We start from the raw sequence: 14,845 nt of genomic DNA, 5'->3' as shown, positions 1-14,845 counted from the left end.
ACAGTGGTTATGTTAACGCTAAAACAGTGGTTATGTTCGAGCTAAAACAGTGGTTATGCTAACACTAAAACAGTGGTTATGTTAACGCTAAAACAGTGGTTATGTTAATGCTAAAACAGTGGTTATGCTAACACTAAAACAGTGGTTACGCTAACACTAAAACAGTGGTTATGCTAGAGCTAAAACAGTGGTTAACACTAAAACAGTGGTTATGTTAGCGCTAAAACAGTGGTTAACACTAAAACAGTGGTTATGTTAGAGCTAAAACAGTGGTTAACACTAAAACAGTGTGTGAAAAAGTGTGTGTGTCTGTATAATTCATAGTGACAGTATCATTAATAGTGATGGTGGGGGCTATATATGTATATGTGTGGGGATGTGTTACAGAGTGTGTATAACTCACGGTCAGTAACAGTATCATTAATAGTGATGGTGGTCTTGCTGGGGGCTATATATCTACATGTGTGGGGATGTGTTACAGAGTGTGTATAACTCACGGTCAGTAACAGTATCATTAATAGTGATGATGGTCTTGCTGGGCTCTCCCAGCACAGCGTTCATGGGCATCCTCAGCACCAGGTCAAAGGTTTCCGGCCCCTCCAGCTCCGGCTGACCCAGGTCATCCAGGATGGTCACTCTGAATGTCTGCATGGTCACCCCGGGGGCAAAGTCCAGGTTACGGCTGATGCCCACGTAGTCCAGGCCGGCTGGCAGGGGGACACGGGGAACATAGAAATAGTACATTACACATGTATCTTTATGGAGAGAGAGTCAGTAAGGGCATTGGAATACTACCATAACAGAGAAAGAGATGACACCGGATTGTTTGAGAAATATTAGGAACGATTGAGAATTCTGTGTAATTACACTGATAGAGAGATTGTGAATAATGTGAAAACAGAGATTGAGGGACTCCAGGGGAATTGTACATGCTGTGACACATACAGTGGCTTGCGAAAGAATTCACCCCCTTGCCATTTTCCTATTTTGTTGCCTTACAACCTAGAATTAAAATATTATTTTTTTTTGGGGGGGGGGGGGGGGGGTTGTATCATTTGATTTACACAACATGCCTACCACTTTGAAGATACAAAATATTTTTTATTATGAAACAAACACGAAGTATGCTTAGGGTCATTGTCCTGCTGGAAGGTGAACCTCCGTCCCAGTCTCAAATCTCTGGAAGACTGAAACAGGTTTCCCTCAAGAATTTCCCTGTATTTAGCGCCATCCATCATTCCTTCAATTTTGACCAGTTTCCCAGTCCCTGTCGATGAAAAACATTCCCAAAGCATGATGCTGCCACCACCATGCTTCACTGTGGGGATCGTGTTCTCTGGGTTATGAGAGGTGTTGGGTTTGCGCTAGACATAGCGTTTTCCTTGATGGCCAAAAAGTGAAATTCTATTCTCATCTGACCAGAGTACCTTCTTCCATATGTTTGGGGAGTCTCCCACATGCCTTTTGGCAAACACCAAACGTGTTTGCTTATTTCTTTCTTTAAGCAATGGCTTTTTTCTGGCCACTCTTTGTAAAGCCCAGCTCTGTGGAGTGTACGGCTTGAAGTGGACAGATACTCCAATCTCCGCTGTGGAGCTTTGCAGCTCCTGTATCTTCGGTCTCTTTGTTGCCTCTCTGATTAGGGCCCTCTCTTGGCAGGTTTGTTGTAGTGCCATATTCTTTCCATTTTTGAATAATGGATTTAATGGTGCTCCGTGGATGTTCAAAGTTTCAGATTTTTTTTTATAACCCAACCCTGATCTGTACTTCTCCACAACTTTATCCCTGACCTGTTTGGATAGCTCCTTGGTCTTAATGGTGACGCTTGCTTGGTGGTGCTACAGACTCTGGGGCCTGCAACACCACTAAGAACACTAAGAACAGGTGTATATATGCTGAGATCATGTGACACTTAGATTGTACACAGGTGGACTTTATTTAACTAATTGTGTGACTTCTGAAGGTAGTCGTTGGTTGCACCAGATCTTCTTCAGGGGCTTCGTAGCAAAGGGGGTGAATATATATGTACGCACCACTTTTCCTTTTTATATATATGTATTCTTTTTTTGAATTTTTTGAAACAAGTTATTTTTTTCATTTCATTTCACCAATTTGGACTATTTTGTGTATGTCCATTACATTACATTTAAATTACAGGTTGTAATGCAACAAAATAGGAAAAACGCTAGGGGGGATGAATACTTTTGCAAGGCACTGTATTCTGGAAACGCTACACCACAAAGAGGATAGGAATAATAGATCTAACATTCACGTTCTTCTTCTGACCTTCAGCAGAGACGGGGTCACTCTTCCTGGAGCGGACAGTCACTGTGGCCGTCTTGGAGAGGTCAGTGCCAGTCCTCCAGACCCTGACCTCCACATAGCCTGAACTCTCATCCACAATGTAATCTAGTTCTCCGAAATACAGAGAGGGCTCTGTGTGTTAGAGGGAGAAAGAGAGATATGGGGGAGGGTGGGGAGAGAGAGAGAGAGGTCAGGTCAGTATATTATCGTCTACATCTTACAGATATGAACATTAAGTTACAAGCATGTGGTTTTGATTAAGGATGTCTTTGGGGAAGAAGCTGTCATGGGATAATCCACATTTCTGGTCTGAACTCGGCTTGTCAGATACAGTTGGTACGGCTGACGGGGTCATCCCCCTCTTTCCAGGAAGAGACCTGTCACCCCACTCATCCCTTCATCATCCTCCCCTCATCGAGGCCAGACAGTGTCGTCTGAACTCAGTGCCAGAGGTCTACAGTGCACACCTGAAAAGCCAGGTAGAAATGGTGGATAAGTGAAAGGGGGATGAGTTGGGGGGAGAAGAGGGATGGGATGTCCACCTTGTCTGATGACAGTAGCACTGATAAGAGGGAGGAGACGGGGGAGGCAGCACAGACAGGAGGATCTCTCTACCTCTCCCTCTCTGAGTAATAGACTAGAGGGAAGGAATGCATATCTTTGGAACACACAGCGGATTCATCTCTCTACACCCCTATATAACAGCCAGACTGATCATCACTGACAAGCTACCGCTGTCTACTGTACACCCCTCTATAACAGCCAGACTGATCATCAGTGACAAGCTACCGCTGTCTACTGTCCACCCCTCTATAACAGCCAGACTGATCATCAGTGACAAGCTACCGCTGTCTACTGTCCACCCCTCTATAACAGCAAGACTGATCATCAGTGACAAGCTACTGCTGTCTACTGTACACCCCTCTATAACAGCCAGACTGATCATCACTGACAAGCTACTGCTGTCTACTGTCCACCCCTCTATAACAGCCAGACTGATCATCAGTGACAAGCTACCGCTGTCTACTGTACACCCCTCTATAACAGCAAGACTGATCATCAGTGACAAGCTACTGCTGTCTACTGTACACCCCTCTATAACAGCCAGACTGATCATCACTGACAAGCTACTGCTGTCTACTGTACACCCCTCTATAACAGCAAGACTGATCATCAGTGACAAGCTACTGCTGTCTACTGTACACCCCTCTATAACAGCCAGACTCATCATCACTGACAAGCTACTGCTGTCTACTGTCCACCCCTCTATAACAGCCAGACTCATCACTGACAAGCTACTGCTGTCTACTGTCCACCCCTCTATAACAGCCAGACTCATCACTGACAAGCTACTGCTGTCTACTGTACATCCACTAATGAGGTTGATCTATAATTGAGCTTTCTGCCACTTCTATAAGGGGCAGATACAATATTGTGACACTCGTGATTATTTAGTCTATAGCTGGATAAAATAGTAAAAGTAGGACATGGAGAATAGGAAGTATGTACACATTTAACTGACTGTTAGGTGAAGAGGATTTTAAGAGGTGGTCGAGATGTACTGCCGCAGACAGACAACCACCGCTGACCCGCTAAAACTTGGCTTACTCTCAATGCCTCTCAATCACCAGAGATACTGTTTAGTAACAGGGGTGGCTGGTTAGGGGGAAGGAGAAATGGCAATCCCTAAAGGATCACTGAGAAGGAAGAGCCAGACTAATAACAATGAAGCCTAATGCTGGCCGGGGTCCCAACCACAGGTTTGCTCAGCCAGGGAGATGGGTTTGCACGCACGCACACACGCACACGCACACACACACACACACACACACACACACACACACACACACACACACACACACACACACGCACACACACGCACACACGCACACACACACACGCACACACGCACACACACACGCACACACACACGCACAAACGCACACACTCCCCCACACACAGTGTTGTCACTTTAGATATCAGGACCCACCAAGAAGTTTGTGGCACAATGGAGGAATGGATCTTTACATTGAGAAGACATCTCCTCTTGTCGCCTGGAGATCATGTCTGGGAATGCACGCTGATTACTTAGACATAACGTTTCCATTGTACTCCAAATTACAGGGTGGGGAGTGTAGCCCAGACTGTGAGTGTGTCTGTCATTAGAACAAACCAGTTAGTGAAATAAATTAGCTCTGAAGGGTGGGAGAGAGGAAGGAGAGGAGGAGGAGGAGGAGAGAAGTGCAAGAGGAGAGGAAGAGGAACGGCTCAGAGAGACAACTAAAGAGAGATAAATGACTCATTCAGTCAGAGTGGATGGGGAGGACTGGAGTGGCCTCAGATTCAGAAAGTAAATCACTTGAACACTAAGGGGCAGTTTCCCAGACACAGATTAAAGGCTGATTTTCATGATTTTTCTGTGTTTTCTATATATTTCCACACTTTGAGTTTGGAATAATACTGTGAAATAGCTGTTAGTGTAAGAGCTGTTTGAAAAGGCCGCCTGAAACTTCAGCCTGTTTTGGTGGGATGGAGTTTTGGCCTTCCATGGTGACATCACCATGTGGTAATAAGAAAGAGATTTCTAAACCTCTCTAGCAGTAATGGCTCATTTTCAGTTTTCCCCTTCCCACTCAGACCACTCCCATACATTCATAGAAAAGTTCTTGCTTGAGAAATGACCCTTTGCTAAGAAGCTATTTTTGTGTATTTTTGTCCATTTTAATTTAAAACAATCACGGTGAGGTAATTCATTCTTTCCCAGTAATGATTTGATATTGAGATAAAAACGGCTGCATTGGACCTTTAAGACTGGTCCTGGATTAACAATCATCATCAATGGAAAATCTCAGTTGAACGTGCTTCTTGGTTTACCTGTGTAACAAACAAACACATCTCCTCTTTCTCATCTAAAGCCTACGGGTGATATTTGACATACATGCAAACGAAAAGAGGGAACATTCATGTCGATATGATATCCTAATATGTTTTTGTTTTTTACTTCCAGAGCGTTCTTGAAGTTGTAAACAAACCATCACCCCCATCTCAGATAACAGCTACACAATGAAATGGAGGCTGAACGCCATCAAACAGGAGCCGGAGGAAAAACATGCCTGTCATTTGACATTCCTCTCCCACAAATCCCTGTTTTCCCCCTGTTTCCCTACCTGCCTCTTGGCCCCTGCAACACAAATGGAAGCCCTCTATTTTCCCCCAGCTCCACTGAGTGGTGGAGTTGGAGGACTGTCTCAGAACAAAACCCGTTCAGAGAGCTGTTTTATGTGTCATGACAGAGGGTTGTCCAGTGTAGTTAAGACTGGAGTTTCTATTAGATTCTATTTTCTCTCTTCCCAGTTCTACCACCTGTTACTAGAAGTATAGGATTGTAGAACAGATGGAGTGTGTAGTCAGGGGTAGAGCGAGAGGAGGGAGCAGGGAGGAGGGGAAGGACAGGGCAAAGAGAGGGGAGTCAAGACAAACATGTGGGGAGAGGTGCTTTTGTCTTGGGTTGAGTGTGTTTGTGTGCCACTGTCTGTCTGTGTGTGGCTTTGGGGAATGGTGCCATCCATGAGTGGACCTGAAGTGGAATAGATTACACATAGAGACCAGTGGTTACAGTAAAGAAGGGCATCACCCGGGCTGGAGGATCCCCAGCACCCGGCCTCTGAGTTATGGTGTTGATGATGGCTGGAGGATCCCCAGCACCCGGCCTCTGAGTTATGGTGTTGATGATGGCTGGAGGATCCCCAGCACCCGGCCTCTGAGTTATGGTGTTGATGGTAACACTCTCACCAAAGAGGCTTCACTAGGCTTTGTACAGTCCTACAGTCTACATGCTCTCACAAGCCCTACTGTAGTTCCTATGTGGCACAGTTGTTTTTTGTTGTTGATAAACCAACTTCTAACCACATCTTTCCTGCCTCTCCTCTCTCCTTTCATCTACTGTTTGGCACCAGCTCTCTCTCTCTCTTTCAGTCTCCTGTCTTTCCTCTTTACCTTAGTGCTTTTGGCATGGCTGCATCAATTGTTCCTTTATTCTACCTCACTAACAGGAGAACAAAGAGTGAGGCAAATTAATGCTATTGATACGTGTCTATCGTCAGTGAAAAGTAATGACCCTGTTATCAGTTCAATAGTGTTGCACGACTCTATGTGTTTTCAGCGACTGTATTGAATATTAGACAACTGCTGGGAGATCAAATGATCCTAAATCAATGTGGATGAAAGGGCTTGGTTGCTAAGGCATCACAGGTGCACACTGACACACAACACACAGCACAGGCAGAGACTGACACACAAAAACCCAGAGACAAAGACACACACACACACACACACACACACACACACACACACACACACACACACACACACACACCTGTACACTTGTAAATTGTAACTGGGCACATCAAAGTGTCTCGGGAAACAGTTAAGCCCTCTTAGCAAACATAGAGGGAGTCGTATCATTATTATTGGCCCATAGGAAGTCCCAGGAAGTCATATCATTAGGAGTGGCCAATAGGAAGTCCCAGGAAATCATAGAGAAAAGCTGAGAGGAACAGGGTTCATAAAGGGTTATTCTGCTGTCCCCATAGGATAAACCTTTTTGGTTCTAGGTAGAACCCGCTGTGGAAGGGTTCTACATGGAACCCAAAAGAGTTCTACCCGGAACCAAACTTTTTTATTAAAGGGTTATCCTATGGGGACAGCCGAAGAACCCTTTTAGGTTATAGATCACACTTTAAAAAAAAGAGTGTAGTCTTGTTCACTGAACCCAAGAGACTGGGGGGTCGAATAGGAAGTAATTCTGATACTGGTAGAGTTTCCTTTATTGTCAATATAGTAAAGGGTCAGGAATCATTGAGTCTGTTGCCATTGACAAGTAGCATTCAAGTTGACTTGAACCTGTGTGTTGAACTATTTGAGCTAGGGTTTCAAGTTTCAAAAAGGGTTTAATGACAATTGACTGACCTCTGTATTCAACAGGTGACTTAGAGATGCCACCACCCACCATACGCCCAACAACCCCACTCACCATCGTCGCTGTCGGCCAGGATGGTGACCTTCGCACTGGGGAAGGTGGCTCCCACCTGGCCACCCATGGGCATGCTGAGGGTCACGTTGAAGCTCTCTTCCTCCTCGTAGAGCGAATCGTCAATGATGATGATGCGGCAGGGCTTCTCCCTCTGGTCCTTGTCGAAGCGGAGCACGCTGGTGTGGTCCTCGGGACGCGTGATGTAGTCACTGTAGGAGAGGACCGTGCTGGGGATGGTGCCCGTTGCACTGGCTGTTGGGAAAAGGAGTTCAGGGGTCAATGGTTAAGGGTCAATAGAAGAATGACAGGCCCTACGGTGAAGCATGGTGGTGGCAGCATCATGCTGTGGGGATGTTTTCCAGCGGCAGGGACTGGGAGATTAGTCAGGATCGAGAGAAAGATGAACGGAGCAAAGTACAGAGCACTCCGGACCTCAGACTGGGGCAAAGGTTCACCTTCCAACAAGACAACGACCCTAAGCACACAGCAAAGACACCGCAGGAGTGGCTTTGGGACAAGTCTCTGAATGTCCTTGAGTGGCCCAGCCAGAGCCCGGACTTGAACCCGATCGAACATCTCTGGAGAGATCTGAAAATAGCTGTGCAGCGACACTCCCCATCCAACCAGACAGAGCTTGAGAGGATCTGCAGAGAAGAATGGGACAAACTCCCTAAATATAGGTGTGCCAAGCGTCATACCCAAGAAGACTCGAGGCAGTAATGGCTGCCAAAGGTGCTTCAACAAAGTACTGAGTAAAGGGTAAGAAAACTTATGTAAATGTGATATTTCAGTTTTTGCTTTGTCATTATGGGATATTGTGTGTAGATTGATGAGGGGAAAAAATGATTTAATCCATTTTAGAATAAGGCTGTAACATAACAAAATGTGGAAAAAGTCAATGGGTCTGAATGCTTTCCGAATGCACTGTAGATATATTGTAACATAAAACTACTCTCCTTCCCCCACAACTGATGGTGCCAGGTTTCTTCCAGACGTGACGCTTGGCATTCAGGTCAAAGAGTTCAATTTTGATTTCATCAGACCAGAGAATCTTGTTTCTCATGGTCTTAGAGTCCTTTAGGTGCCTTTTGCCCAACTCCAAGCGGGCTGTCATGTGCCTTTTACTGAGGAGTGGCTTCCGTCTGGCCACTCTACCATAAAGGCCTGATTGGTGGAGTGCTGCAGAGGTGGTTGTCCTTCTGGAACTCTGAAGATCTTTCAGAGTGACCATCGGGTTCTTGGTCACCACCCTGACCAAGGCCCTTCTCCCCAGATTGCTCAGTCTTGGTGGTTCCAAACTTCTTCTATTTAAGAATGATGGAGGCCACTGTGTTCTTGGGTACCCTTCCCCAGCTCTGTGCTTCGACACAATCCTGTCCTGGAGCTCTACTGAAAGTTCCTTCGACCTCATGGCTTGGTTTTTGATTTGACATGCACTGTCTACTGTGGGAACTTATATAGACAGGTGTGTGCCTTTCCAAATCATGTCTAATAAATTGAATTCACCACAACTGCACTCCAATCAAGTTGTAGAAACATCTCAAGGATGATCAATGGAAACAGGATTTACTTGAGCTCAATTTCGAGTCTCATAGCAAAGGGTCTGAATACTGAATAAGCTATTTCTGTTTTTTTTTTAAATTACAATTCTAAAAATCTGTTTTTTTTAAATTATGGGGTATTGTGTGTTGATTGATTAGATTATTAATATTTTTGAGGTTGTAATGTAACAAAATGTGGAAAAATGTATTTAATCTTTGTAAAAACCCATGTATTTGAATGATATATTTGACTGTATTCACCTTGCTGGGTGTAGCAGACGACCATGAGTTCCTGGCTGAGGTCTCCAGAGCGGCGAACAGGCACAAGCAGCTCCCCAATATCCTCCTCTATCTTATACTCTGCCTGGGGGATGAACACCGTGGACTCTGCAGAGGAAAGAGGGAGAAACCATAGAATTCAGAATTAGAATAGTCATTTAATAGGATATTTATGGGAGAAACACAGAGGATAGGCCATAGAGAACAAGAGAAGAAGAGTTTACAAGCCCAGGTGAGTCTGTACTTATTTGATACATGCATATTTGCTGCTGTCATCAAATTGCCCAACAATGGAACAATAAACATGATCTGATTCGGAATCTTAAATGAAGGATACAATTATATTTTTTCATGTGTCAATCCATGTAAATGAATGTAGCCTTTCCAATTGACTTAAAGCCTGTCTACTATTCATAAAGGATTTCATGTCGGAGGGCAAATCAAACAGACAATCTGCAGATAAGGCCGTTCATTCTTACCATCACCAGGGTCCACTATCTCCACAGTGGCTGTATCGGGGTACTCCAGCACGGCCATGACAGGCTCCGACAGCTGGATCTCAAAGGTCTCGCTGGTCTCAAACTCCTGGTCCGTGAAGATCTTTACCCTCCAGGTGGCCACTGTCTGGCCTGGGTTGAACTGGACCTGCTTCTGGGCCTTGCCCCGGAAGTCCTTGTCCTTCTCCGCAGTGCCATCCTTGGTGGTGATGCCTGAATAGAACCATATCGAACTGAACTAAATAGAACCTCATTTAATGACATTTCATTGGAATTTAGCTGAGGTAAGCTGAGCTGAACTGAACCTAATTGAACTGAATAGCTTTATAATAATGGCACGTAGCACTGTGTCGTTTGTAGGGCCTCAGAGGATGTGAGATGACTGCAGGTTGACTGTGATTTATAGACTGTAATTGCCTGGTTAGCTCTCATTGTCTGTCTTTGTTCATATTTGCCCACTACTGTGTCGTCAAAAACAACTGTAAATATAGGAGCCTATGTATAAAAGCTTGTGTGTTGGATGTAGCCAAACAGACAAGCATGTTGACATGACCTTGTGACCTCTATGAGGAAGGGCTATCTGACCCCTCAATCAAACTAGGTTTTTCACCAGCGAGACAGGAAATGGGTCATCAGTCAAACAGGAACACACACAGGGCAGATTGATAATTAGGGGTCTGTTTTATTCTTAGGCTTCTTCTAATGGCAGGGTAATAACAGACAAATACACTCCATGAAGACCCTTAAAGGGCCAATCAGTCTTTTAACACAATGACAGTTTAATAGGTCCTGCTTTCTGAATAGTCTCTCCACTGACATTTACATTTTTTCGAAGTACCCCTAGTCAGAGTTGATGGTGGTGGGTGATTGAAATATTTACAACCCATTAGGGATAAAATAGTGGCAATTTAAAACTACCTTTATCTGAATGGCAAGCAGAGAAAACAATGGGAGAAATGCACTAACTCAGATATATCACTTGGGGGATGAACCAACAAAGTGCAAGCCAGTTCCAACAGGATCTACCATGGTACACTCTTAGAAAAAGGGTTCCAAAAGGGTTCTTCAGCTGTCCCTATAAGAGAACCCTTTTTGGTGCCTGGTTCTACCTGGCACCAAAAGGGTTTGATACCTGCAATAAAAAGGGTTGGGACAGCCGAATAACCCTTTATGGTTCTAGATAGCACCTTTTTGTCAAAGAGTCCACGCCCTTGGCGTCGGCTAATGGGGATCCTAATAAATCAAAAATCAAACCAATAGACTATAGATCTGATGTAAATCCTGTTCAAGACTTTCAGTACCATAGACATAGAATCTCCATGTCAGCCATATTGCATGAGTATTCTGTAAAATCACTGAGGAGCTTTGTACCCATTGTATTCAGTCTATTTCTATGTTTAGAGGTAAATACTGCTAGAGGTAAATACATTCTATATCTATGTCTAGAGGTGAATATTGCTATAGGTCCAATTTTAGTCATTGGGTTTATCTGTTTAGGTAAAGTCTGCTGTAGATCTGTGGTAAATACTGTGTAAGACTTCCAATACTCACTGACGAAGGATGTCTCTCCCAGGTATCCCCTGCGTCTGAGCGTCACCTCCAGGAATTTGGCGTCCTCATCCACCAGATAGTACTCCTTCTCCAGGCTGATCCACGACCAGTTGAGCCGGAATGGCTGCGGCTTCAGCTTGTTTCCACCTAGAAGACAAAACTTTGACATCAGTTTTTGTAAACTCATTGAGCCCTATGACAAAAGACAGATATTTTAAATTGTGAAGGGTAACTTGATAACTTAATGTCAGGGCTTACCCTCAAATCCTCCATCACAGGCCTCTTGAGTGATGCCTTGTTTCTAATTTCCTCTCTCACTCCATTGTTCTCTCTCTCTTTCTCTCTCTCTCTCTCTCTCTCTCAAACCAGACAGTATTAGCAGAGGGGTTAAAGGTGAGGTGCAGAGAGAGGCTCCATTACTCCTGGTGACTCACTGACATGGCAGCCCCAGCCATATCCTTTCAGCATCAGCCCTATCCCTTTAAGCACCAGCGGTATCCCTTTAAGCACCAGCGGTATCCCTTTAAGCACCAGCGGTATCCCTTTAAGCACCAGCACCTATCCCTTTAAGCACCAGCCCTATCCCTTTAAACATCAGCCCTACCCCTTTCAGCACCAGCCCTATCCCTTTCAGCATCAGCCCTATCCCTTTCAGCACCAGCCCTATCCCTTTCAGCATCAGCCCTATCCCTTTCAGCATCAGCCCTATCCCTTTAAGCACCAGCCCTATCCCTTTCAGCATCAGCCCTATCCCTTTAAGCACCAGCGGTATCCCTTTAAGCACCAGCGGTATCCCTTTAAGCACCAGCGGTATCCCTTTAAGCACCAGCCCTATCCCTTTAAGCACCAGCCCTATCCCTTTAAGCACCAGCCCAATCCCTTTAAGCACCAGCCCTATCCCTTTAAGCACCAGCCCTATCCCTTTAAGCATCAGCCCTATTCCTTTAAGCACCAGCGGTATCCCTTTAAGCACCAGCCCTATCCCTTTAAGCATCAGCCCTATCCCTTTAAGCACCAGCCCTATCCCTTTAAGCATCAGCCCTATCCCTTTAAGCACCAGCCCTATCCCTTTAAGCATCAGCCCTATCCCTTTAAGCATCAGCCCTATCCCTTTAAGCACCAGCGGTATCCCTTTAAGCACCAGCGGTATCCCTTTAAGCACCAGCGGTATCCCTTTAAGCACCAGCAGCACCTCTGAGGGACAAGGGTAACTTCATGTCTACTTCATGTCTATAGGCTTAAAATAGACCTTTTACCCCTTGGTGTTAAACGTTAGTATTGTGAAAGTAGCTCACATTTGTTGTGGTGAAAAACAGAAAGATTAACTAATTAGTTCTTACAATGTTTGAGTCTGTGCACTATGCACACGGAAACCTCTGACTTGAGATTTGCACCTGGACAGGACCCTCTGTAAAACCTCAGATTTAAAGTGATTAAGACTTCATATCTAGGTCATTTTTCTCAGCTTGAAGTGTATCTACCTCATTAGGCCCCATGAAGAGAACAGGTGCCATAAAACACACGTATGAACCAGACCTGGGTTCAAATACTATTCTAAATCATTTCATCATTTCAAATATGTTGCCTGGTCTCTATTAAGCTTACCTGATGCAATGGGACCAATATAATAGTCCCAAAAGTACAGCCCCCCCCCCCCCCCCTTTTTTAGGGTATTAAATAAGATATCAAACAGTATTTGAACCCAGGTCTGAAGCTCGTAGTCACCTGGCACTGATCACCATTGACTCTAAATTGCTTCCTCTGCCCTTAATCCATACTATCTCATGACTCCTTTATCCTTCAAAAGAAAGTATTCCACTCGCCGCTTGACATGGGCCGCTCTGGACAGACGGAGTTACTTACTTAGCCGGTAACTTTCTTAATGCTTAAATCTTAATCCCAGGCTTCTTTTTAATAACTGCGGCCAAACGTCCAAACGCCTTGGCTTATCCCCTCTCTGACAGGCCCTAGGAGGACCCTTCACCTTGTGTCTGATTGGCCAGAGCTTAGTGGGTTCAGAGAGCCGCGGAGGTTAGAGAGGTGTTGGTCGGTTTTGCACCGCTGGTCACAGTGGCAGAAAGGCCTTATTAGCCTGTTATTAACCTGACCCTGGTCAATGTCAAGATAAGACCCTTTCATATTAACCCTTCACTTCCTTTAGTGTAGGGCCACGGTGGTTGTGGTCATCAGAATATCACTCTATTTCTATGGTTGTAGCGCCAGAGTTGAGGATTTGGTAGGTAGACTGAGAAAAGGCCGTGTGATATTAACCATTGATATACCTCTAGCAGAGGAGTGCTAGTGTTAGCCTAGTAGCATAGTGGTTGCCAACATACGGTCCGTGTCAAGAAGTAAATACCCTTGATATTATTAACCCTGTTGTGTCCTTGAGGTTTTTGAAAGGTGCTCTAAATTCAATGTATTATTATGTGTTATTCATATCATTATTATCGCACTCTTGTAGCATGATGGTTGCAGCACCAGAGTCGAGGATTTGGTAGATCAATGCGGAGAAAAGACCCTTCGGATATGAACCCCTACATAACAGAACACTAAGGAAAGGAAGCAGAACCAATCCTCTGAGGGGTGACAGAGAACCTGTGAGAGGAGGCTAACTAGAGAAATAAACTCTCACTAGGCTTTATGGAGGACAAGAGCATGGAGCATCTGGTTCATTCATACAATGAGCCTGCATTGGGGTTGGTTTTGCCTGGCTGAGGGAGAAAGGAGCTGTGGGCGTTCTGCTATGTGACTGGGGAGAATGAAAACACTGGAGGGAGGAGATGGGGCCACTTCCTCAAACCCACATGTCAACATGGCACGCCGGGCCATAACCGAGACACAACAGGGCCAGGGACAAACCACACTCCGCCAAGCCTGGATGTCAATGACGGTGGATTGAATTGAACTGATACCAACTAGTGGATTTTTCCGGGGGATTGATTAAATTGGATCGTTTCACTTGTTTCACTTGTTCACGTAAATCACACACACACACACACACACACACACACACACACACACACACACACACACCAGAACCTGCCACCACCCCACCCCAGCCATCCCCCAATGCTATAGTATAGTAGCCATGGAGTCCCAGTTTGACATAGGAGCCCCTAGCACCGAACGGTGTCTATCCTTGACCATGCTCATGTTTCTGACAGCTCCGGCTAAAAATACAGGAAGCATTCATCATGTTTGTCTTTGCCTGCCCCAAATTCCACCACGCTTGATGAGTGCGCATGTGGCCAATTGATAGACAAGATGAGCCAGTTAACTTCCAAAGAAGATTTGAGTGTTTGATTAAGTGTATTTTCGTTTAGCCTGAGTGGAAATATCAAACACTTGAGCATCTTTGCAATGTAAAATGGAAGTGCAGTGACTGTTGACTTTCGTCCGTCACTTGTACCTATAACGTACAGTGCACATAAACTAAATGCTACATGGCACATTAGTCACACCTCAGTCCATCACATAAAGTATAATGATCACTTATCAAGGAAGAAACTTGATTTATCAAACCTGTATACATTTCTGCTCATATCTCCTCAAACCCACAGAATCTGAAGGATGTGTTTCTGTTCAGAAAGGCACGTGTTCCTAGGCAGGCTGCCCAGTTTACACAGAGCTGATATTGA

The 14,845-nt window shown here is 44.9% G+C and overlaps 1 protein-coding gene across 1 annotated transcript in view; it reads right to left on the bottom strand.

The window, feature by feature from the left end:
• The window catches only part of LOC110534535 (FRAS1-related extracellular matrix protein 2), a 52,057-nt gene that overhangs the window by 17,422 nt on the left and 19,790 nt on the right, over positions 1–14,845 (bottom strand). The window contains exons 3-8 of the mRNA XM_021619425.2: positions 11,205–11,351; positions 9,636–9,866; positions 9,139–9,264; positions 7,337–7,588; positions 2,287–2,436; positions 498–707 (exon numbers count right to left, since the gene is read on the bottom strand). Of these exons, the coding sequence (XP_021475100.2) occupies positions 498–707; positions 2,287–2,436; positions 7,337–7,588; positions 9,139–9,264; positions 9,636–9,866; positions 11,205–11,351 (1,116 nt within the window). The remainder of the gene's footprint in view (positions 1–497; positions 708–2,286; positions 2,437–7,336; positions 7,589–9,138; positions 9,265–9,635; positions 9,867–11,204; positions 11,352–14,845) is intronic.

This window comes from Oncorhynchus mykiss, chromosome 10, assembly GCF_013265735.2.
Source record: "Oncorhynchus mykiss isolate Arlee chromosome 10, USDA_OmykA_1.1, whole genome shotgun sequence".
NCBI classification, from domain to species: Eukaryota; Metazoa; Chordata; class Actinopteri; order Salmoniformes; family Salmonidae; genus Oncorhynchus; species Oncorhynchus mykiss.
This window is presented reverse-complemented; position numbering and strand designations above follow the sequence as displayed.